Source organism: Lineus longissimus, chromosome 18, assembly GCF_910592395.1.
Source record: "Lineus longissimus chromosome 18, tnLinLong1.2, whole genome shotgun sequence".
Taxonomy (NCBI): domain Eukaryota; kingdom Metazoa; phylum Nemertea; class Pilidiophora; order Heteronemertea; family Lineidae; genus Lineus; species Lineus longissimus.
In genome coordinates this window covers 6922557-6949480 of record NC_088325.1, presented here as the reverse complement: position 1 = coordinate 6949480, position 26924 = coordinate 6922557, and the positions used below count along the sequence as shown (strand labels likewise).

General features: G+C 40.6%; 1 protein-coding gene across 1 annotated transcript in view; it reads right to left on the bottom strand.

Moving 5' to 3' along the window:
* Positions 1-1018: 1018 nt before the first annotated feature.
* The window catches only part of LOC135502203 (hemicentin-1-like), a 34845-nt gene continuing 8939 nt past the window's right edge, over positions 1019-26924 (bottom strand). The window contains exons 3-7 of the mRNA XM_064794857.1: positions 16478-16771; positions 15807-16112; positions 2243-2281; positions 1774-1846; positions 1019-1403 (exon numbers count right to left, since the gene is read on the bottom strand). Coding sequence (XP_064650927.1) covers positions 1019-1403; positions 1774-1846; positions 2243-2281; positions 15807-16112; positions 16478-16771 — 1097 coding nt within the window. The remainder of the gene's footprint in view (positions 1404-1773; positions 1847-2242; positions 2282-15806; positions 16113-16477; positions 16772-26924) is intronic.

The window sequence follows — 26924 nt, the reverse complement described above, 5'->3', positions numbered from 1 at the left end:
TTTATACCTTATTGGACCGGACTGGTTTGGACCCTCGGTTACCTCACGAAGCTCGACCTTTTTACGTTCCCTGGTATGCTACTACAGCACGTCAGTGCTCAGGTGTACGCAATATATAACAAAACCACTGCTTTGAGAAGATATACAGGTAAGGACCTTTTGCGGCAAGAGAAATTCTATCTGTAAAAGTGACCGGGGAATTTTGCGGCCTTGATGGAGTCCTGCACCAACGAACACCAGCGTGACATAACCGACGGTCACAACCTTCTTAAATATAGATTACGTTAACAATACAATAAGTACATCATGTTATACACAGGCGACCTGTACGTCGGTGATTCCACAAGCACTGACATACACTTCGACATAGGTGTCCTCTTAAGAGTTTCTGATACATGTAGGTCTTAACGTGGGACTATAGGCAGGAGCAGAGTGGCTAATGTGGCCAGCTTCAGGTGACTAATAATACTGTAAGGGCACTAGGTCATGTCAGAATCAGCGCTGAATACATTCCTCGTACAATGTTGAGCCATTTCAACTTACTGCGAGACGAGAGAGACCACTATTGGTGGCTTTGTGTAAATTTATCTTGCCAGCCTGGCGGCTGCGTATATTGTCCTTTTAACAGGTTACTAGCAAAACCACGGCTGCCGTGACGTGGCGCTGACTGACACTAGGGTATTTCGTTGTTGTGGCAGACGTAACGTGAATCTTGTCTGCGTTTCTGCGCCGACCATTAGGGTGTGGATACCCTATCATTCCGACCTTACTTGTCTGATGTCCAAATAATCCCCATGCTTTACTGGCGCTACTGGATCTAAATCTCTTGCTCGTTTGCCATATCGTCATTCGAACGACTTGGAGTCAACTCTTGGGCGCCATTCGAGCGACTTGGTGTCCGCCAATGGCTCCATCATTGGCTTGGCTTGAACTGCTCTATGCTGTGCTTTGGTCTGCCCCTCTACGGAGATTCTTGGTCATTGTGTGCTTCTTCAGCATATTGTCTCTCCTGCCCGCCCTATGTCTCATTTGAGCCAATCTGCCCTTGTTCTTCGTGTGCGGTGGCACACTCCGTTTGATTCTCCTGATGTTCAAGAACTGAGTTTTCACCCTTAAGACCCTGCTTCCATGTCCTAGGATCACCCAAGTGGTCGTCATCGTCTGAGTCCTCGGACTCGTTCCCATGGACTCCGTGAACCGGAACTAGCTGCCACGTAGGAATTGGCTGTAGATGGTTTTGTCCAGGCAGTCGTACAGGGTAAAACACATTACTTACATAATCAGTCCCATTGTTGAAGAAGGTGTGTACAGCGGGCTTTCCGGCTGTTGTGAATTCAACCCTGGTATCGTAATTTGCAGGCCGATGACTTAGCCTCCATCCCCGTCGGACCAGACCACATTTCCTACAGAAGGAAACGCAGCTTAATACATTTGAGAGAGGTTAAGATTTTTAAGTTGGGATTCTCGTTACTACACGCAAAAAGCTATCAGAATCAAAACATCTTGTGTGCCTGGCAGGTTAATTTCACATTTATATGTCATATGACTTTCCTCAATTATTCATAATAGCCACCTCTATGAACCGTAAATGTTTAATAAGAATCTTAAGGATTATTTGTCTAGTATTTCATCAGCAAGCTTCATGTGTAGATAGCTTCTGTGAAATTTATAGTAAATCCTAATTATAATGCGATCATGAAACCAATGTCGACAACTACAGTATATGTCCCTCCTTCAACCTCAGCGAAATATGTCGACTATAAAGTAGCTTACCATAGAACAACAGCCAGAGTGATGCCTATTATCGCTACAATGCCTGCTCCAACCAGACTGCCTACAACAACAGCTGTAAAAAAAAAGAAGATTTTATCTTCAATAAACTAAGCCTTTTATTCTGGCAGCATGCAGAAATAATGAATAGATTATCAGAACATGTTGCAATTAAAAGTTACTTTTTTAGTTTTTTCGAGCTTTTATCAGTTTATAATCTTCGATATACATTTGTAAATACGCATATATAGCTCCGGGATAGAGCTAAATCCAAACTGACTTGTGCTAGTGTATGCAATATCACCACCATCTGCAACCACCATGAAATTATCATGTCTTGTATTGGGATCAACGGAAAAGGTTGCATATGTATCCTTTAGACAAGGTGTAAGTCATGCAGTCGTCCGTGCTCTGATCCTTAGCCCTGAATAATTTCCAGTCACTTGTTTCCAGAGCACGATTACTTTTTTACCTGTCCAATTCACACCTATGAGGGACGTTTCGGGTTTCTCTGCAAAGTAAATAAACAAACACTTTTGAAGAGTTAGTTCAAACAATGGCTGAGGATATGAAGATGGTATGGGAAGTCATTGTTATACCGAACAGCATTTTTGGATCGAATCCATCAGCACCAAAAGTGGTAAATCAAGGCGGTGAGGGGGGGGGGCATCTCAGCTTCTCATCCTATTTAAAGGCACTGCCGGTAGTAAAGATTCATAGAAAGCCAGAACACATATCAGAGGTATTCCCCAAGAGGCAAATATTGCAGTTCAGGTGTGAACTAAGCAGGTGAAGAAATTGAGTGTCTAAAAGTCTCCAATTTACTATTGAAATCTGAGATCCATTCGGCAGTCGCTGCGACAGCAGTTGAGCTGACTACTTCGAGCTTGCTGGGTGCGGAGGGTGGATAAGGTGGATGTACAGATTCGGTTTTTTTAACTTCTCAGTTGGAATCATGAACTACATGTGTTTAGTATAATCGTCGATATTTGCTGTGATTGCTGTCACTTTCTGACAGCATAAGTGATATGAAAGATGATGTACGACCATTGACGACTTTTTTTAAAAACGGCCTCAAAAAACATGGTTTTTGAGCCCAATTTGAGTAAAAAGGCCATTTCTAGAATTACCATTTTTTACTTTTACTACCCTGTACACTGGTATTTAATAGCAAAATAATGTAGAATAATTAGAAACGTTAATTATTTTGCCACACGGTATTTTACTGGAGTCTTGGCGTAGGAGGAACCGTTGGTCTCATGAATAGGATTTTAGTCAACTCCCAAAAAGTGGTTGGCCCACCGAAAAAAATGATTGGGTATTAGCCATTAGCAACACACCATAAGGATATGTTTGCATATGACTTCTTTAACTTTGATGTTTATGTTACCCCTAATAGTTTTTTTCAGTGTAAAAGAATTTAGCATAACACATGGGTTACTAAATTTTAAAAACAGTAAGGACTGTTTAAGACTTATGAATAACCCAGTATTGATTTACCAGAATCAATTTTAAATGGCATTATGGTTTGCAACAACTGGTTGTGGGATTTCAATTAAAGACCATTTAAATCATAGTGATTCATTGATCAAGTCATTTTACAGATGTCATGCTTACTATCAAATATGTAAAATCATGAAAAACCTACAGTTACCTCCACTAGGTGAAATCAATTTCAATGAATATAGCAATTACATAAATCATAATAAACTTGGGCAGTTACTTAGTGAGTTTAAATTAAATAATGAAAACGATTTCTCAGTTTTTGAAAGTGATGAAAGTCGGGCTTCCTTTGGTGTACTGGATTACAATCCAACGATCTCCAATTACAGGACGAGGAGGAACACAATTAGATGCACAGAAAGAATTTAACAAACTTTCACAAGATTCTTTCAATAAACATCCTGATATTCCAACTCCAACTTCAAGGTAGCAGAAATCATTATCTGATACTCATACAAGACTGGATTATGTTATATCACCAGGACTTCACATCATTGGATCTGACATGTTACTTTAGATGGGTAAGATAGCTGATTACAATAACAATATGTTAATTGCACCCGGTAATGCTAAACTTAAGATTGATGTTAATAAAACAACTTTATCACCATCAACGATAGAAGGACAAAGTGTTAATACAATAAGGGTGGAGACTAATGGTGTTAGTAAAATTAAGAATAAGATTGATCACAACCATGCTGACCCCAGCCATGTTGTTGTTGATCATAGTACTGAGCTTGATAAGACCCCTGTTACTGTCAATACCCCTGTTACTGATAAACCGGGTAATCCAGATGACACACATGATACAATTAAATTCCTATTGTACACAGTGGTTGGTAGTTTGGTTGTTTTACTTGTTAATCAAATATGTATGAAGGAGGAAAAGAAATGGAAATAAATCCATTGGGTGATTTTAATGCTTATGATACTAGTAATGTTATTGATAATCCTATTGATAGTAATCTAGTTTTTAAGGATGACACAACAACACAATACAGTACAGATCCTGCTAATGTAATTGAGGGAACAGCAGATTACAACATAGTTCCTGTTAATTTAACTGCTGAAACTACCTTTTCAACTCCAGAAAGACCAAGAGGTGTTGTGTTGTCCCTGAACTAGAACAACAGACGTTATGGCTATTAAAGGTAAAGGATAAACTTGGTAATGCAATGAAAGGAACAGATTGGGAAAATAAAATTAAAATTCTGAATAAACTCGCACCACGTATTTATGTTAAAGGAAACAATCTCTTCTTCATACCAACAACTCAAGAAATCAATGACTTTGCAACAACACAAAAAGAAACTATGACCAAGTTTTTAACACCTGAACAAGAATTTATCATAATTTCTTTAACTAAAAAATTCTTGGCTGAGTCAACATTAAGTAAAAAGTATGGTACTAATTTTGCCAGACAAATAGAAGGTATTATTGCACCTGATACAACAGCATCTAACCTACCCGAACCTATGGAAGGCTCGACCCCAGTAAATCAACTGCAATTAGTAACTCCTGAAACACAGACATTAATTAATGATGTAATCAGTTCTAACCAACCTATTGATAACTTGATAGATGCTGATGAAGAAGCACTTAAATTATTTGGCTTTACGAATAATGCAATGAGGGAAATTAGATGCTCATTTAAAAATGAGGCTAGTGATGATCTTGCTGCAGTAAGGTTGGAGAAGGACAGACAGATCGAAGATCTAGAAGAGCAGAAAGAGCAGAAAGAGACATTGAAAGGGAGGTTGGAAGAATACAGAAAGAGATTTGAAAATCTACAAAGAGACTATCTGATAGGTATGACAGAAGTTGCTGAAGAAAACCTAGCATTTAAAGAAGAAATTGATGAAGTAAAAGTGGACCTGATTAAAGTAATAGATAAACTTGTTAAAAAACGTCAAAAAGCATTTGAGTTGGATAGAGAAACGGAAAGTAGCAGAAAAAGAATTAAACGCTTATTCAAGGATGTTTTTAAGAAACCAGATTCAAAGATCTCTCTAATGGATAGAATTACTTTACTTTTCAAATTGGAAGGTTTATCAATTGGTTTCATAAGTATGTTAGTATGTTTATTTCAGCTCTAGGTCTTGCTATCAAGATGGGTATCAATGCTACTAAACCTGTTCCCAAACCAGGACAGGACCAAGACCAGAACCAGGACCAGGACCTAAACCAGGGCTTAAACCTTTGATACCAGATAAGGTTAAAGATGACCATAATAATTGATGCCCTCTTCAAGGATATTGTAGATGCATGTATGTCTTCTAGTGAAAGGAACATTCCTTATAAAGTACATTCCGACAAAAAGGTCATGCCAGGCTGGAATGACTATGTGGCGGAGCCAAAAAGGCAAGCCCTTTGTTGGCATAACCTTTGGAAATCAAACGGGTCTCCGCGAAATGGTTTAATAGCCGATATCCGGCGTCGAACGCGAATGCAGTATCACTTATCAATCAAAACCGCAAAGAAAAATGAAAAACGATTTATTGCCGATAGTTTGGCAAACAATATGCTGTCGGGAAATGATAAAAACTTTTGGCGCGAGATAAAAAAGACAACCCGCGCGACTTCCCAATTACCAAACAATGTAGACGGACATGTTGGCGAGGAAGCTATATGTACACACCTGGCGGAAAAGTATGAAAATCTTTATAATTCAGTCTCATATGACAGAAATGAAATGGATAATCTTCTCCTGGATATTAACCGTAATATATCGGAAACATGTTGTGATCCGCAGAGTAAATGTCACGTACAACATGTGATAACAGTTGGGGATGTTACATCAGCTATCAACTCGTTAAACCATCATAAAAATGATGGTGACAGCATTCTCTCTACGAACCATCTTAAGTATGGTACAAATAAGTTATGTGTTATGATGTCACTTTTATTCAATAGCATGTTAAAGCATGGCTATGCTCCAGTGAACATGCTATGTAGTACAGTCATTACTATACCGAAGGATTCTAGGAAGTCTCTGAATGATTCGGCAAATTACCGTGGAATAGCCCTCAATAGTCCTTTTTGTAAACTTTTCGAAACAGTCATATTACAAAAATGTCAGGATGTTCTGAAATCGTCAGATATGCAGTTTGGTTATAAAAAAGGCGTGTCGACCAATGACTGTACCTTTGTTGTGAATGAAGTTGTCAGATACTATCTAAATGGTGGAGGACAAGTATATGCAATGCTCTTAGATGCGAGCAAAGCGTTTGATAGGGTAGAATATACGAGATTAGTGAAAGTATTGCTTAAAAAACATATATGTCCTGTTATGGCACGGATGATTGCGAACTTGTACATAAAACAGAAAATGCGGATACGCTGGGGTAAATCCCACTCAAATTATTTCAGTGTTACAAATGGTGTGAAGCAAGGAGGGATACTTTCTCCATTTCTCTTTGTTAATTACATGGACGAACTACTGTTAAAACTAAAAGGTTCGGGATATGGTTGTTTATATTGGCGCTACATTTGCAGGAGCTTATGCTTACGCTGACGATATTATTATTTTATGTCCAACAAAGTTTCCCTTGTCGGCCCAGCTAGATATAGCAGTTCAGTTCTCAAAGGATTATATGATCAAATTCAACCCAACCAAATGCCAACTCCTATTTTTTCAGTCCAATAACAAAACAGTTGGTGATATAATAATAAACTTTCAAGACATTCCTGTACGGGCTAATGGAACTGCTTCCCACCTAGGAAACATCATAGGACCAGATTCTCAAGATAAAAATATTCTTAAGTCTATATCTGATTTTAACAGAAGGGTCAATGTCCTTTTGTCAAGGTTTCATTTCTGTAATTTTGAAACAAAGGTTAAACTTTTTCAATCGTTTTGTATGTCCCTGTATGGTTCCGTTCTGTGGGACCTCGGAGATAGGTCTGTCAACCTTTTGTATACCGCATGGAGGAAGGCGGTCAGAAGAATTTTATCTGTACATCCTAGAACGCACTGTGTCTTATTACAACATTTAATTTTGTCAAGTCCGATAGAGGCTACTCTCCACAACAGATTTCTACGTTTCATGAGCAGGTCATCGGAAACAAATAATAACTACATTCAAATAGCCTTTCAGTTGGCATTAGATGGAAGCTCGTCCTCTGTGTCTAACTCTATCTCATACATTACTAATTTAATTGGGGCACCGCGTTCTACAATCAGAAACATCGACGCGGTGCCATACGTTCATCCTTCAGAAGCTATTTTGGTTCGGTCAAGTGCCATTAGGGATTTCCTCCATTTACTAGATACAAACCGCGGGGATGTAAATATAAAAACCATTGTTGATTTTTTGTGCACTGAGTAGCACCCTGTAACCTGTATTCTGTGGAGTCGCGCCTGCACCATTTTTTTGTATCACTGTGCATAATTTGTAATCATGTTTGTTTGTCTAGACGTGTAAATGTAATTTACATATCGAATGAAGATACCAATAATAATAATAAGTTTCCTGAGTGGCTTAAAGAAATGACTAAGAAATCAGCTACAGCTTTACCAGGAATAATAGGGTCTATCGATTCACTCCTATTGAAGTCAGTAAGTGCTGTAGTTGGTTTTCTGGCTGAAGATATCGTAATACTTTTGGTGGTGGTTGTTAGTTCTGTAATCCATGGGTTAATAGAAGGTGTTAAAGCGATTAAACAAAGGAACTAGTTAAATCTCAATTTAAATAAATAGAATGGCTACAGGAGGATTACTCAATACTGAAAGGGCACATAAGATACCACTCGGTTTAAAAGCTGATAGGCAACATCACATTATCACTCACAATCCGTCTTCTGCTAATCCTAAAGAAGTACTGTAAATCAGGATACTGGCATTGAGAGAGAATACATTCTTTGTACCTAAATCTCTTTTTCTGTAACAACCTCAGTAGAAACTTGATCTCCAAGATGTTGGTTAAATCGGGAACAGAACAAATATTTGATCTCAACGAATACAATCATTATTCAACATTTAAAGATTTGTGGTTAACAGAAGAGGAAAGAAAACATAGGGTGTTTCAAGGAATTCAATCAGACAATCTCAGGAAGTAAGATCTGGTGTATCTGAACGGCTAATATTACTGGTGAAACTAGTAACGAAAAGACATTGAAGAAAGTGTTCGGTAATAAACACAAGATACCATTAGATTGTGAGATGTTTTACAATCATGCTCCATTTTACAAGTTTCCAGTTCACGAGGACGTGATCATTGAGATCAGTTGGCCACAGTTGGCCACAAAAATGCAAGGAAAGAGTAGTAAAGATTTTTGGAATGATGTCAGCAAAATCAATAGAGGAAATAGAGGGAATAACATCCCTAATACAATGGACAACGTAAATGGGCCAGAGACCATTTGTAAGGTGTTTCCCGATAAATTTAAATACGTGTATAATTCGGTTTCGTATGATGATGATGAAATGGAGGCACTCATACACGATATTGATACAGGTGTGCGTGATAAGTGTTGCAGAGGGCGTTGCTCTGAAGGGCACTCAATTTTATTCGAAGATGTTGATAGGGGCATAAAAAAGGGAAAAGTGATAGTATCGAAGGTGTCAAATCTGATCATTTTATATATGGGGGGAATAGGTTAAAGGTGATGATATCTCTTCTCTTATCATCAATGGTGAATCATGGGTGTTGTGCTGGAGATATTGCTAAAACCATTGTTATACCTATACCTAAAGATAAAAGGAAATCATTGACCGCATCGGATAATTATAGGGGCATTTCACTAAGCAGCATTATGGGCAAGATTTTGGATTACGCTTTCCTTCATAAATACAGTAATGTTTTTTCCTCGTCTGACATGCAGTTTGGTTTTAAACAGGGGTTATCTACTGCCATTTGCAGTACGGTAGTGAATGAGGTTATTGATTATTTTAATTCTCAAATTACCAATGTATATTGTGTAATGCTTGATGCCTCTAAGGCCTTTGATAAGGTACATTTTATCAAACTATTTCGACTTCTACTACGTAAGGGGCTATGCCCCCTTGTCGCTAGGTTCTTGGCTATATTGTATACAAATCAGGGGATAAGAGTTAGGTGGGGGACTCACATGTCAGGCGAGTTTACGGCTAAAAACGGGGTAAAACAGGGTGGAGTGTTGTCTCCGGTTTTATTCAGTATTTACTTCGATGAGCTTTTGTTTGCTCTTGAAAAGTCGGGCGTTGGGTGTTATATCGGTTTACTTTTTGTTGGCGCCTTCGCCTATGCCGATGACCTGGTTCTGTTAGCTCCGACTGTATGTGCTTTGAACAAAATGTTACGTGTAGCTTCTAAGTTTTCAGTTGATTTTATGATAACTTTCAATGCGTCCAAAAGTAAGCTAATTATTTTTGGTGCAACCGTGGGTCTCGACATTGTCATTTGGTTTCAGGGAGTGGCACTTCGACCATCTCTTCTTTAATTTCTATTTGTAATATCGCGTGAAAAAAAAATGCACTAGTGTTTGTAATGCACCCCTTGCACTGTATTGTACCTACGAGTACGAAATAAACATATATATATAAGCGCCTAAGGAGAAAATCATAGTAACAGACACAACTGCCGCCATTTACTACAAACTTGAAAATATTTGTTTTGAATATAACACAGTAACCAACAAGACAATAGCCACTCAGCTCAGTAACAAGTACAATTCTGGATTCTCATTCTATTACGATTGGGTAGATCATTTCATGACCGTTAGTGTTCAAGGTAATGATACACTAATTAACGAGAATATCAATTTTCCAAGGCTGTAAATTAAAGGCATATTGCTTCTATTCGTGTCAGATTATGCTGATGGTTCTAGACTTTCCGAGATGTTCGATTTAGAAGATTGATTCCTTTGATTTAGAAGAACCCACTGGTAAGGCTATCATACACTTACATAAGAGAAGATATGAGAATCGATGTCTATGGGTAAAAGCAATGAATTGTTTGGGTTTAAACGGGATGTTGAAACCTGATGATTAATTTTGACCCGTTTTTAACCTTAAGTTCTTCTATGTAATACTGCCTCTTGGTGATGGGGAATTCGCTAAAGATGGTGAGAGAGTCAAATGTAGATCTTGCTTGAATTCATATTTCAAAACGGATTACCTTGACCAGAGTGGTAATAAAGACATACATAAAGTGAGTGTTGGTTCAAACAGGATATCTAAAGGACCAGTGTGTTCGAGCTGTGCTCTTGTGACGAAGCCATGTTCAGGATTAGGTTTAGGTTGCTCCGTTGGTTCTTCAGATAGTGGTTAGACTACCAAAGATCAACTCCGATAATTGAAGAAGAGTTAGATCATGTATTATCAATGAAGGAATTCAGGGATTACCCAGAACTATGTTTCTCTTGGTTTAACATGAGACTGGTGTCTCAGGCAGAAAACAGATAGAAGAGTGCTACAGTAGACTGGTGTATTTTTAAAGAACAGTTAGATAGGTCTGTTAATTTCATAATACATAAAAGTAATGAAAACTGGTTTTACTACTATGACTGGGGTTTAATAGAAAACTGGAAAAGAGTGATGACACAGTATTTTGGTTATTATCCTGAATTTGAAAATACTTCTCTACTTAATTATATATGGCTTTTAAACAATGATATGTTTCTAAATGGCATAAACCCTGAAACTATTAATTTGATGATTGAACTTAGTAATAGACTTCAAAGTAATTTGACTACATTTAATTTGACTACACCTGATGACTTAAAGTACAGATTTAATCGAGTATTACTTGAAGTTTTAAATTGATTATTTTTACCTTACGTTTACCTTCAGTTAAATGAATAGAACTTGGGGTTACACAAAGAGACCAAAGAACTGGAAAGAAAGATCAGAAGAGTTTTACAGAAAGATAGAAGAAGAAGAAGCTATTTGTAAGCCCAATATTGATAGTACAGTTAAACCAGTAACATCAGTTCCTAGATCTACCCGATGGTGTTCGTCAAGAGAGCATGACAGGGTTTACAGGAGCAAATCTCCACAGCTTGAGTAAACCCATTACTGGTAAGCCAGTTCCTAGCATACTGCGTCCCGAAATCTCTGTTCGAACAGGACCAAGTCCAGAGACAACAATAGATTCTAGTTTTTCTCATTGACTAAATAGACATGGAAGAATCGCTCCATCCATATCTGACCAGTCATAACTTGACCAGTCCCAATTTATGAAGATCACAAGAGAACGGACCTCAGGGTTTCAGATTTAAAAAAATCAGTGATGTCAAGAAGTTCTTGGAGGAGGAGAATGAATGTAGAAGAACGATTTTTTCCAAATACAAGAAAGCATCTGACGCGATAACTGGGATCAGCCATGGTCTAATTTTGTAAGTGTAACAGCAGGCTCTGTTGGTATTTCAGGATTAGCTGGAGTCATCACTACAATAGGTTTAGTTTTAGGTGGTGTTACCATAGGAAGTGCCCTTTGTTCCTCATTTCTAAGTTGGCAGAAAAAAAAAATAATTAAGAATATAGAAAAACATGAAAAGATAAGTATGCTTGCTATTTCCATACTTTACCCTGTCAATGATTTAGTTAGTAAAGCCTTAACCGATTCACACATCTCTACAGAAGAGTTTAGTTTAATTCTCAAGGAAAAGGAAAAGTGCATTACAATGAAAAATGGTACTGGAAAGAAACAAACGGAGAACGAGACTGGGGTTGACGTCGAGTCCCTTAAGAAGACTTTTTTAGAAGGGGGAAAAGAATTAGTATGGACAGACATGTTAGAGAAACTGAAAAGCCAGTAACTGGAACGCAAGTACCTGGAACGTCAGTTCCTGTAATGCCACTACCTGGAAATGGGAACACTTACATTTACCATTATCAATATCATGGTCAGTATCAAACAACATTATCATCAGCACCTCTTTACACACCATATTAGTAAATTCTAGACCCAGTCTTGTAAACTCTAGATGGAATTTAATAAATATTTTAAATCTAAATGGATAGAAACAAGAAGGTTCATTGTGATACATGTGAGAAGGACATTTCTTACACCAATATGGCAGCTCACAGATAAACCAAGGGTCATCAGACCAAATTGGAACATACTCATCAGGGTAAACCTATCCCAGGTCTTAAGACAATGGATAAGAAACGTGCATTTGAGACAGAAGAATTATATAACATTAGAAGAGTTGAAGATATTGAAGTAGTAAAAGAATTCGGTAAGCCTGCTGTCACCATTCGCCTGAACATTGACAAAAAAGCAAAACAGATTCATGAGTGCAGTGACAAGTTGGAAGAGGTCCTATTCTAACTCAATGATATCCATCACAAAATTAGTATCTCGGTTTTTGCTGAATTCACAGTGAAAGTGTCACTCGGACTAGAGAGCATAGCTCGACCCACCTCATTCAGTCTCCAATGGAAAGCATAATTTCTAGGAATCGGACAATTTATGCCGTAACAAATCAGTTAAATTACATTAAGGCTCGGATTGAGGAGAGGTACTTTCAATGAAGTGGTTTGTATTTAAATATGATAAAGACTTGTGACCTAACAATATGTTCATACAAAAAGTGTAAAGGTGGTCATTACACCCAACTACCATTCAAAACAAAAGCTGTAATCGATGTGCAATCAAATGATAATAAATGTTTTCTATTTCATTTCAGTTCGGGTGTTTTATGGCTTTTAGACTCGTACAGTTTCCTTCAATCTGGGTTAGACAACATAAACATAAAAACCTAAACACCCGAACTGAAATGAAATGTATTCCTCTGCTGTTTAGCAAGTATTTTAAGTTTCTTATGTTCAGGAAGTAGTGATTGATTCTCTAATGAATAGGTGAGAATCGTAGCTACTAAGATCGTGAAAGAACACTGGAACAAACATGGCTTTCTTTTCATTCAAGTTGCAAGAGTTGAGAGCAGCTCCTCGATATCTACCATTGTAATGATCATGATCCTTGACCTTGTCATAACCTGGCAACTAGTTGCGCTGAAAGGGTGGATGTCGTCCTGGGTGCCGACAAATGGTACCCAGGTTCGAGATCGACTGGACAATAAGCACCCTGGGTGCCATTACACTAGACAAATAGCACCCAGCTTCTTTTTGCCTGGCTTACGGATCTTAGGGACGAGGACGTTTCTTGCAATCTCGTTTTATCTCGCGCCGTGGTACTTGTGGCATTAGCAGTGCGCGAAATAAAAAGAACAGATAAACAGAAAAGAAACGCGTTTAAGCCTAAAGGTCTTTGAAAGCACATTTTGGATGATTTATTCAGAAAAGGTGTATAGGAGGGATATATCCGAAATGTGCTTTCAATGACATATAGGCCTAAACGGGTTTTTTTCTGTTTATCTTTTTATTTCGAGCACTGCTAATGCCGCAAGTACCACGGCGCGAGATAAAACGAGATTGCAAGAAACGTCGTCCCTAAGATCCATAAGCCAGGCAAAAAGAAGCTGGGTGCTGTTTGTCTAGTGTAATGTTACCCAGGGTGCTTATTGTCCAGTCGATCTCGAACCTGGGTACCATTTGTCGGCACCCAGGACGACATCCACCCTTTCAGCACTAGTTGCAGTAGTAAAAGTGCGTTTCTTCGTGATATCTCTGCCAGTCGGCCTTCGTCCCAAGAGCTTTGCTCGAATGGGACTTTGTTCCAAGAGCTTTGCTCGAATCCTCATCTCTCATGATTAAAGAAGCGTTACAGTTCAATAGATTAGAGAGTAATTCTTCCAATCTGATTAACCAATCACAGAAAACGTCTACAACATTAGAACCCCTGTGACATTTGTATTCACTATTGTAGAGTTACAGGTGGTCAGAATGCACATAAACTCCAACTGCAGACGCAATCTGTTTGAATAGCTTTTTGGTTGCTGGGGTTACTGGGGTTATTTTGGTTACTGGGTTAACAACAGGAATACTTATGTATTAAAAATCAGCATAGATCACAAAGGAACTCAGTTCTTGAATGAGTGCTTTTCAAATTTAAGTTGAGACCATTTACTATTCGGTGCAGGCAGACTGATCTTGCAGTAATCATGTTCACCACATTTCAGTTTATGATTTTCTAGTGTTGACTTCCGGTAGAAGTAATGCATGCATCTCCTGCAGAGAAATACAGTAATCTTGTCTGTCTTGTAGAAGAAATTGATATCTCTTATGTACATGAAATGGTCCTTGAAGTGAAGCAGATTGATAACATCATCAATGTCATAGTTCTTTGACAGATAGAGTGGTTCCAGTTGTGCATAATAAATGCTATTAGTTGATTCATTCTGTAACTTAAAAACGTTAATCTTAAGATTGTTGTCTTTCTCGATCTTTGGGATATCTTTTTGGATACATACAGGAACGGAGTTAATTTTGATACTACCGTTATCTAATTCAGTTAGGGTTTCAGATGTGATTTTCTCAAGTGTAACAGATGTATCTTTGTAATATTCACACTTTGGAGCTTTAGAACTTTGCTCGTGTGACTTCGTCATGCTCCCCGGACGAAGTCCTGCTCTTGTGACTATAGCAGCCAACAGACTCCATAGAAACCATTTATTATCATTTGATTGCACATCGATTACAGCTTTTGTTTTGAATGGTAGTTGGGTGTAATGACCACCTTTTACACTTTTTGTAGGAACATATTCTAAGGTCACAAGACTTTATCATATTTAAATACAAACCACTTCATTGAAAGTACCTCTCCTTAATATAAGCCTTAATGTAATTTAACTGATTTGTTACGGCATAAATTGCCCGATTCCTAGAAATTATGCTTTCCATCGGAGACTGAATGAGGTGGGTCGAGCTATGCTCTCTGGACATAGTCCGGGTGACACTTTCACCATGAATTCAGCAAAAACCGAGATACTAATTTTATGATGGAAATCATTGAGTTTGAATAGGACCTCTTCCAACTTGTCTCAGTATTCATGAATCTGTTTTGCTTTTTTGTCAATGTTCAGGCGAATGGTGATAGCAGGCTTACCGAATTCTTTTACTACTTCAATATCTTCAACTCTTCTAATGTTATATAATTCTTCTGTCTCAAATGCACATTTCTTATCCATTGTCTTAAGACCTGGGATAGGTTTACCCTGATGAGTATGTTCCAATTTGGTCTGATGACTCTTGGTTTTCCTGTGAGCTGCCATATTGTTGAATAATCTCGGGTAATAGGTTTTGAGGGGTACTTTGATGCTAAAATGTTGACTTGACAATGAAAAGAATTCGGCTGCTAATTTAGAATTTCATACCAACTGCCAGAATCCGGGACGCTATCAGGTCACGTCTCTCTGTATAATAGCTTGACCAATCAATAATGTTAGTTACACATTAAATTGTGATGGTTTTATCTTTCATGTTTTAGTTGAGTTTAAATGAAGTTTTGTAACATAGCCGATTAGCATCAAACTCCTTCTCTCTCATTATTCGATGCATGAAGCCCCGCACTAAGAGATTCTTCTGGAACCCCCAACGTGTTTTCCATACTAATATTCTGTAACCAAGGCCTTTCAGAATTGACTCTTAAGGTGGCTATTGAAGTACACCCCTCTTCGGGGAAACACTAACAACTGATGATACAACTAACCTGGTTTGAGAAGTCGAAATGTAAAAACCTTCGCTTGAAATCCACTTGTTTTCACAGAACACGTATAATTCTCATAATCGGAGGATTTGACGTTTTTGATTATCAACTTGCTATACGTCTTGTGCCAGGAAATTAATTCATAACTTGAAGAAAAGTTCCGTGGAACGTTGCCATCGTTAGACCAGACGTAACCAGATGTGTCTGGGACCGGATTGGCGATGGTGAACAGTTCAAATGATGCCTCCTTGCCTATCTCTCCTACCACGTCATACTTCATTTTTGCCTCTGGGTCTATTCTTGGAGAGTCTGTGGGTGAAAAGGAAGATTTCAGTGGCCATTAATGCATAATGCACAGTGTAATGCATACGGAAAAGATTTTGTAAACTGATGAAAACTGTTAGGTTTCCTACTTTTCAGTCTTTTGTTGGGACCTATGTGAATTCCTTCTTCTCCTGTGTAAAGCCTTCACGGATGTTTCACAGTGTTTCACCCTCTCCAATTACAATGTATTTAGCAATAATTTCAAATGATTGTGGTTAGACAGGTGAGCTATTGAATACCAGTTGTCCCAAATGAATGAAAATGAATTTCATATGAAATCTAAGTTTGGATATAGATGATTCAGTGAAATATCTCAGCATATATGACAAAGAATGAAGAACCAAACTTACATTGCACATTCAGGAATGTCGATTCCTGTTCCATCCTACCAAGGATCCAAGCCTTACATGTGTACGTCCCACTTCTATCGTACGGTATACGCGTGAACTCTAAGAACTTCCCATTCTGCGTGTTGGTCGCGGTGTCTTGGATGACCTGTTCCGCGGGGGAGCCATTCTTCAGCCAGAGCCACTGGTACCGCTCGATGACCTCTGGGTTGTCACCGCTGGTGGCACATTCAAACCGCATGAATTCATGTTCATTCACAGTCGTCTTACTGATCTTGACTTGAACGTTGAGCGGAACTGAAAAGAGAAGGTTTTGGTGTTGAGAAAAAGAGAGATTGGTGTTGCATTTTGAGGCAAAACTATAGCGACTCTTTATAAAACTCCAATTAAATCGAGGCTAGCCATTGTCCCCTCTTCTACAATCAAGTGCATGCATCTTCGAATTCAGGTATATATGTTTGAAAATTGGCTTGAAACTTACCGGCCAAAATTACTACAGTTTGTTATTTTGAGGGAGATGCTTGTGTGACACTCGTGTTGTGCTCTGGCTAGCAATGCAACACGAACGTCAGATTGTTCCTTTTCATCACGTTTATTAGAAATAATTGGAACAGAATATACAAGCGGGATTACCCAACTTGCTACGTCTGCATCACACATCTGCGCATCCCCACGGCGCAGCTTCACTAGAGAGGTTTAGTAAATAGGTGGAAAATACCACCGTCACATCCACCCACCTAAAAAAAGATATGTCCCACATCTTAATTCACTCAACCACAAACAAAAGGTTCTACTGCATGTAACCATAAACTGAATCACTACTGCCATAGGCTTCATGCATTGTACCTAACTATACGATTACAGACAAGGTGAAGGTTAAAAGTCTCCAAGCTGCGCACGATACTACTAAACACAAATAACTGCAGAAGTGCAGTAGTAAATCTCTGAACAGTCTGATAACACTGGTCCAGTTGTTGTTCAAAATCGTCCTAGCACAACCATAAATGTCTATTATCCAGACCACACCTAACATGTTCGCAACACACCCAGTTCTATTGATAGTCACAAAAATGGGCATCGGCTGCCCGTTTTTAGTCTCACATTATAGAATGTATATCCACAATGAATTTACTAGTAATCCTTGAAATCCTCACACTTAGAAACACATGATGATCACTGTCTATCATTCCAAACTCTTGCACTACAGTGCTGTTTCTAAGTTTGGTCTCCAAGTTGAAGTCTCTCCACGTAATCCTGAAGGTGTCCTGGGCGATGTACAGGACGACCACATCTTGTCCTCACCGGCGTATCCGGGTTATCTCCAGGAATTACGACGGGTCCTGGTTCTGGTAACTCCTGCCTAAGAACAGACACATCCTGAATTGGCACATCTAGTGCTGGTCCTGGCAGCCCTTCTGGTTCAGGCTGCACTTCCACTTCTGGATTCAGGTCATGCAACAATCCTGGATCAAGATACATCATGGGGTATATATCAGTCATTGCAAACGGAACGATCTTACTAGTTGACGGCCTCGGTAGTCGGTCTGTAGTTGTCGGGACTATCCCGGTTCCAGCATCCTCGGTTGATGTGCTGCCTTCGCCAATGGCCTCGGAATCCTTGGAGCAACAAAGGGTTTCAAACGACTGTGATGGACCACCTGTTCCTTGTGAGTCTCCATATGTACAATGCGGTAAGAGACACCTGGTAACTCATTGGCTAGTTGAATCATCTCTTCACGACATATGGTCCTACCCATGGAAGAAGCAACGTTCGATGTCTATCCTTGCAAACTGGATTATGCAATCAGACCTGATCCCCTTCCTTGTAAGGATGATGTGTGGCCCACTTGTCATATACCCTTTTCTTTCTGGCCTGGGCAACTCCCAAGGCTTCTCCCGCATTTGCACATGCCGCTTGCAAATTCCCAAATGTCTCTTTAGAATAACGGTTTGTTGACCTCCATTAATCATCCTTGCTGGGGCTACCATACAATACATCGGCCACAATCCTTGGTTCACGACCCGAACTCAAGTAAAATGGAGTCTGACCTGTGGACTCGTGTACACTTGCATTATAGGCCAGCTGCCCCGGGCCAAAATGGAGATCCCAGTCTCTTCCATGACGCTATGTTATCTTCACAATAGTGATCTTGAAAGCCTCATTGAATCGTTCTATCATCCAATGTGGCTTAGTATGGGTCTTATCTATTTCAAGCATGGTACATAGATCCTACATGATGTCTTCTTCCAGCTGACGGCCTTCATCTAAATGAATCGACTGTGGTAGTCCATGCTCAATCACATGGTTTTAGAACAGAATGTATGGCATGGGACGTTCGGTCTTGTCTTGCATCGCGTAGAGATTTACATACTCTGTAAAATGATCTCCGACAACTAAACAATAGCTATTCTACCGTGGAGTTATGAATAACTTAGTTATGTCCATTGCTACGATTTCAAATGGCCGCGTAGCGACAATATTGACCAATGGCGCTTTCACTCCTGGCTTGGGTTTCCTTCGAGCAACACAGGTGGGACACGTGTTACATTACTCAGCCCCATCTGTATCCATTCTAGGCCAATAGAATCGTATCAACATTCGAAGTTTGGTCTAGTTTCGTCCAAAATGTGCAGCGTATATACGTATAGTCCTGCATGAGACTCCTCCAACACCTGAGGTCTCAGTCCCACTGGAATGACTTCTGCAAAGACCTCCTTGTGGCGGCTTGGGGGTGTCCAACGTCTGCCTAGACATCCGTCCCGGATCTCCAGCTTATCGAATAAATGTCAATATTTCTTTAACTCCCGACCTTGGTCCTTTACAGCCTCCCAGATTGGCCAATCGTTGTCCTTTACTTTACCGTTGCTCGGTACTGCGACTGCGACTGCTGCAGATGAAAGTGGTTCTATCGTAAAGGCATCGATTTTTTCAGGGACCAAGCGATCAGCCGGTGGTATAAGTCTAAGTGTCCTTTTGAGGGACTTTGCAATGCTGGGTTATCCCCAAGCTGGCAAAAGCGTCATCCCACAGAGCACTCTCTTCCATTTTCCTCATCTCTCCGTTCTTCCTCTTCCTAGCTGCTTTGGTGAGATACAGCAATTGCTTACATTCAGCTTCAGCCAACTGGGACAATCCCGCGTCTGACTAGCTCATAGCTCCTTGTCATAGGTTCACCAATTTCTCTCAGTTTTTCCAAGAGAACTACTGTAGTAGGCGATAACTCTTTCCACGTCATTTTGCTCCTGCGCAACAACCCCTTCTGCAAATCAGTTGCATCAATGTACATTTTGAAGGGTTCACCCCATCGGGGAAATCCTAGAATCGGCGTTGTAGTCAGTTTTGATTTCAAAAGTTCAAACGCATCATCACACTGATTGTCCCACATAAAGGGTACGTATGATTCAGGTAACCGGCTTAATGGCTTCGCAATTTCCGAGAAGTTTTGGATAAAGCGACGGTAGTGCGAGCCCAGGCCTAGAAAACGTCTGTCCAGACGTGCCGATTGTTGGCGCTCCCAACTCCACCTTTTCGATGTTACCAGGATCAGGCTTGATTACTGACTTACTGATGTGATGGCCAAGAAATACGATTTGGTCTCTCACTAGGTTGTACTTCTTTGGTTGCAATTTCAAGCCAGTGCGTTTCAGCTGTGTGAACACTTCCCGTAGTACCACCAAGTGGGAATCAATGTCTTCAGTGAAAATGGCAAGATCATCCAAGTAAGTGAGCATCTCTTTCCAACTCATCCCGGCACACAAGGTCTATCAGGCGCTGGTCAAATCGAGGTTCGTAAACACCACCGCACCATCCATGCTTGCCAAAGAGTAATCAACACGGGGTAAATTATGCGCGTCGTTTTTAGTCGCGGCATTTAACTTATAGTAGTCTACGCAAAATCTAAACACTCCTGTTTTCTTCTTAACTCACACTACAGGGGATGACCACGGACCAAGTCAGTCTTCAACAACTCCATCGCCATAATGGATATCTGATATCATGAACTTGTGTGTCCAGTTCATCTCTCAAGTGAAATGGTATTCTTCGCACTTGCTGCTGTATGGGAGCAGCATCCCCGGTATCTATCTCATACTCAATTAAATTTGTCAGTCCGCGATCATTTGGATGTTTACTAAATACATCATGAAATTCTCTCAACAGAGTCCTTCATTCTGATGTTCATTCGGTTTGGGTTTGTATGAATCCGGTTCGTACTCTTCCATCAATTCGTAGGTGCGACCAACTTACTCAGATCTAAAAGGCGTCTAGCATCTATTCCAGTCTGGGTTGTACCAGCTGCTTGGTTAGCGAAATCCGAGTGAGAGGGTACGCGCAACCCACCGGGATCCTGCACATCCCAACAACTGGCGTTGGGTTAACCTTCCGATCCACATTTGGATTCACTATGCTATGAATCTGTTAATACTGCTGTCCCATTTGTACCGCTTCTCTGATATTTGCTGGGTTATGAGTGAGAAGATGTAACTTATCTCCAACACTCCTCATAAACTGCTCTCTCGCCATTAATTGTTGTGTCGTCTAGGTTCTTTTTGCATATGCCCTGGAAGCCGCTAGGGAAACTCTCAGCTCGAAATCAACTAACAACTCTTCATGTGCCCTCTGCAAACCCGAAAACTCATGTCGGCGGAGTAATGCATGCTCAGCTGGGTCAAAACGTTCGTTCAGTGCCTCTTTGATTTCCTCATAATCACTGTTCTGAGCTGGGGTAATATTGTCATAAATGATAAAGGCACGCCTAGTCAAATATAATGGCAGCGATTGATGTCTTCTTAGAACATCAGCACCAGCATCATCTGGTACTTGAGGGTTAAACAGGTCAAACCGCTTAAACCATGTAACGATATCCTGGGTGGCATCATCAGACAATGGTTCAAGCCTTGGTGGTCTAATAATAGCGGGCATCTTGTCTAATCACGCAATTTTCTTATCACCTCCTTCACCGTAAGCAGTTTCTAAACCTCTCTATTTATAAAACTGGAAAATGCTGCAAAACTGTATACAAATACGCGCAAAAGCTCGATCGTGACGTTAGAGTGACGCAACCACTCTCTTGATTAGAGAGAGGCCCGGAACTGGCTAATAGTGGTTCCACACGACAGATGCTAAATGCAATCACCTACAGTACCCGCCTCGCTTTGAAATGAACTGTTACACTGGTCACCTGTACAGAAGTTGGTCGTCGATTTTCAAACATGGAATATTTTATTCAATTAAATCTGCCAGTCCATACCATTAACAGTCAAATTTGTGTAATTTACGACTGAAACAGACACCTTATATGAAAAAATAAATGTAAGACATTTGTTTGGGTCCTTAAAACACTAACATTTATTCCTAGCCAAAGATTCGTATTTTCCAAAATACAAAAATACAAGCCATTTGGCGACATTGATTCACTTGGGTGGATAGTTCAATGTTGCCGCTCCAGATGGTGACCATGACAACACCGGTATTTAGTCGCCTGCATTCTGTGGCGAGGAATGATCGAGGCCAATATTCTTTTTGTGGTATTGGGATATTTAGAAAACATGGTTGATTAATCATGCTCAATATCAAGCAGTGGTGGATCATTTTGAGGGTTGCGCATTCAGTACTAGTTTTGGGATCCTCTCTTACTGCTAACAGGCATAGATTTTAAAATCAATGCTTGCTACTTAGAATATAAGCCTGACAGACAAAACAGATACGTTACTACTCCATTGTTGTTGTCGTCTGCTAGCACTATGGTAACCACAGGGCACTGTCCAAATGCAATCCCTACTGAAAAGGACAAGAATGCCAGCTAATGCTAAGAAAGGTCAGAAAACAGTATTAGTGACCTCAGAGACCACCACCGCCTTACTATGATCCACTACACAATACCCTATGAACAATGCAACGAGCGCGATACATTATAAATGTACATGCTATTTATAGACATGCTTACTGTTGATACTCTCAGTCTCAATAGACACCTTTCTGCGCGTGTACATCCAATGCATAACTTACCACATTCAGTGAATCCGCATCACAAAATTTCATGCTCGCCACAGATGGCTATTTTATTATCTATTTGTATAAGGCAAGTACACGAGCATTGGACACAGCTGTATCCTGCTTCCAGGTTCGATTTCCAAGAGTTCGAATACACATATTTGTGGACAATAAAGTTCATTTCTGATTCAACAAGCCAATATAGACATCACCACAAACGCAACGATACCTCTTGCACAAATATTCGTTATGCCATCGCCGAGGAATCGGGTCTACAAAAAATAGCCTGCAGAGATTTAATAGATCACTTTGCCAAGTGAGTTTAAAATCGTTAAGATTTAGGCCCCTCGGTTGGCCACCACTTCAGCGCCACCCGTGGGGCCTAATGGTATTAGACTATCGTGACGTCATTTCTCGTGGTTCGCTTTAATACTCAGCATCCAATGCATTGCATGCACGTACATCGCTTTGTGGTTCAGTAATAATAAAATCAACGAAGGGTCGGAATAGAACGAGACAGCGATCGTATTGGTGTTAATTTCAGACCGTTTCTCGCAGAAAAACATTACAAGCAGGGTAACCTCACGTTAGTTTCCAAGTGTTTCCAAGGAACACATCATGCCATCGGCAGTAGCTGACATCACGTTTTAACCCCACAGCGGGTTCGTAAACCTGATATTTTCCGACCTGTCATGATCAAAAACTCGAAACTGACCATGATTTTTCCGATACTTGCACGATTTCGGTCCGAATTTATCCTTCTTTTCGAAGATTCAGGCCCACTCGTCGGGCGCCACTGTGACACTCCTGTTGTCCTCCCGCTAGCAATGCAACACGAACGTCAGGGTGTTCCGTTTCACAACGTTTATTAGAGATAATTGGAACAGAAAATGCAAGCGGGGCTACTCAACTCGCTACATCTGCATCATACATCTGCGCATCCCCCACAACCCAGAGACGTTTAGTTAATAGAGGGGAAATACCACCGTCACACTTGCTGTTAACACCCTTAGGCATGTGTTCGACTCCTAGCTAAATCACATTTTTTTGCGTCCCTACCGGCCTACTATCGCTTTCAGTTACTGTTGGAGTTTCTGTTGAAAACAATAATACGAAACGATTGGAGCAAAATAACGTTCCTTGGAAAATAGCAGTTAAATGATTGAATATCAACAGGGTAAGTCTCTTTTCTATCAAAAGTTTGCAATTTTGAACTTGAACGGGAGCCTGGAAAGAGTGAATCGTACTAAAGTGCAAAACTTTGCTTCAGAAAACGAAAACGAGGAAAGCAAAGTCACCTGCCTTGCAGATGGCAACGACTAATACTGAAAAGATTGATGTTTTTGTCCGGATAGTCCATGCAGACTGAACCCATCACTGACTCCGAGATTCCGAGAAACTCCACTCATATCCACGCCTTTTTCTGCATTCAGTCAAGTCATGAACTAAATCTGGTGCATTCTATTCATCAATTTCCAGGAAAATTATTTCAAGTCGGTGTTCTGGGGCGGGGGAGAGGGGGGGGGGGGGGGTGGCTTAAGAGGTTCATATTTGTTTGAATGAATGTGTTGGAAACTCCAATGAAGATATAGATGAAGATGCGAGGTGCAGTTGAAGACACATACGTATCAGGGGGACTGAGCAAATGGTGAAAAACTTCTTTAATACGGAGTGTTCAAGAATGAACTTGGGAAACTCCTCCTGAGCGAATGGAGACGAGATCATTACTGGAATATCTTCGGTGGGAAGACTTTGTTTGGGTGGGATATTGCTGATGGTATGTCCCTGATGAAGAAGTCACCAAGCCAGTACATCTCCAAGAGGATCACGAAGTGGTCGACACACTGATTGAATTTCATGTTTCTAACATTTCGGCAGGTGAGATAATTGTCAGGGCATCAGACACAGATGTTTTGGTTATACTAATTGGTGCACTAGGATAGCAACATCAAGAACTACGATCTGGGAAGACCATCATTATGGATTGTGGGTTGGGAAACAGTCGGAGATACATCAACGTACCAATATATTGCCGAAGTTCTTGAACAGCGCAAACCAGGACTTTCCAGAGCACTACCCGGATACCATGCTATGCCTTCAGCGGGTACTATTTCACATCAGCCTTTTACAGGTAGGCATGCCATGTCTTATTGAAGATATACTCCAGAACTACACACTATCAAATTGTCATTTCAGACTTGGTCCGTTCCTGTCCATTCAACACTGTAGGTGTAGGTAGTTGAAAGTTTTTGGAGCTCCTGAATTTTCGAACTTAACAACGATTTTACGTGCACAAACTAGTCCTTCAGGGGTCTCATAAATCAACTAAGGAACAGCACGTTTGGAATATCTTGGCTTCAGTCGGTTAACGTGTTGTTATTCTGTGAAAAAGGCGGACTTAATCACTGTCGTCGGTGAGTTGGAAATATAACAAGATGGCGCCGATCAAAGACCAAACACAAAGCACGACAAAGCATGCACCCGTACGCGCAAATAAGCGTGGTCGGTCTAAAGGCTTGTACCCACGGGCGCGATTTATCGCCTACAAAACGTCGCTGCGATATTCCGCCGCGACAAGTCGTTGCGCGCCGAATTTCGTAACCTGTTCCGACTGAAGCGTATAATGGAGCGTACTCATGTCAGGTTACGACATAATCTCTTGCTAATCGACTTCAAGGACTTGCGGAGTTCATTTTGGACACGTTGCACGCGTCATCTTTTTTGTCAGGATCCTTGTATTCCTCCAATCCTTTGTTATATATCCTAGGGAACTTCTCAATCTCCAGGATCAACCGTTCCAAAAAATCGGGTTCAGACATGTCGAGTTGGTGATGACGGACCCAAAATGATGACCAAGTGAACAGTTGAGGACTACTTGTGGACACAAGCCCGCAAATCATTACGTAATTCTGTCTGTCAATAACCCAAAGGTAGTTACTTGAGTCAAAATGACCTAACCGGTCGCCGCGATTTGTCGCATAGATTGCCCTTTTTGCAATCTCAATTACGTAGCGCGCAAGACCAAGCACGAGAAAGCACGAGAAATCGCTTGGATTTTGTAGCATCGCTCAAGTGGGAACACATGTACTGAATTGACTAGGAACCATTCTTTGCGATTATCGCTGCGACTTTCCGCGGTGGCAAAAGCAAGGAAAATCGCGTCCGTGGGTACAAGCCTTAAGACCCTGTGTGAAACAGACATAGGGTCGCTTCTAAAATGGCGAAAGGTGTCAGGTGAAAGTGATAGGACGGTCCTTGCCGATGTGAGTGTTTGTGGAGCTGTAGGCTGTTCTGACGTTACCGGTTCTTCAGATGATGTTTCATCACCAGTGCCCTCCTGTATTAACGCCGCCGGGGGGTCTGCACCGATTCGTGCAACGGCTGCGACAAAGACGCCGAAAAACCCAGGTCAGAAAACGTTCAGTAACAAGGACATTATGAATGCTATACTTAACCTTACGGGCAACGTCAATGATATAGAGAGAAAGCTTACTGACCAGATTAATACGCTTGAGCGGACAATTGATGAATCTGTGTTACGCAAGGTGAACGACATCGTTAGTGAGAAAGTAAAAGTGGAAGTGGCAGAAGTGAAAGCTCAGGTGGCTGCTCTTAGAAGAAAGTCGGATGATTCCGCGGAGTTTTTGAATATTGTGATTCGAAATCTACAGGAGGGAAAGAATGAAAATGTCGCAAACAAGACACAAGCCCTTTTGCGGGAAGGGCTAAAGCTGAAGGACTTGTCTTTTCAAAAAGTCGAACGCAAACGCTCATACAATGACCGCCCAGGCCTGATTATTGCCACGTCGTATGAGGACAAATCTCTGATAATGGACGCTAAACAATCGCTTAAGGAGTGTCGTCAGTACAGTAATGTGTATATTTCGAACGATAAGCCTCTGTCACAGAGAATCGCCGAGAATAATATACGGACAATTGTGAAAAATCTCCAAGGCGCTGGCGACGTGCTTGAGGTCAAAGGCTCGCGAGTGGTCGCCAAGCAACAGAAATATGTCCCCAACGAGAATAATCGAAACGATAAAATGAATAGCCGAAATCGACCTCAGGGTAACCAAACAGTAACACGAAACACGAACAACCGCCAGGAAGGATATAACCGTGGAGCGAATGCAAACCGCTAGGATGACGCAATGTGTCGAGACAACTCCGCTGGAGAACATGCAGTCAGGGATGGCCACTCATTTATGTTGCTGAACGCTCGTAGTCTAAAAACTGTAAATCGGTCGAAAAATAAGCTGGCGCAATTCCAGCAGTTGGTGCTTTGTAATCAGTTTGATTTCGTGTGTGTTTCGGAGACTTGGTTAAACGCAGAGGTAGCAGACGGTGAAATACTGCCGCCTTCGTACACCATCCATCGAAGGGACCACAACTCGCAGGACCAAGAACGTGGTGGCGGCGTTCTAATGGCATGTAGATCGGACATGCCGTCGTACCGTA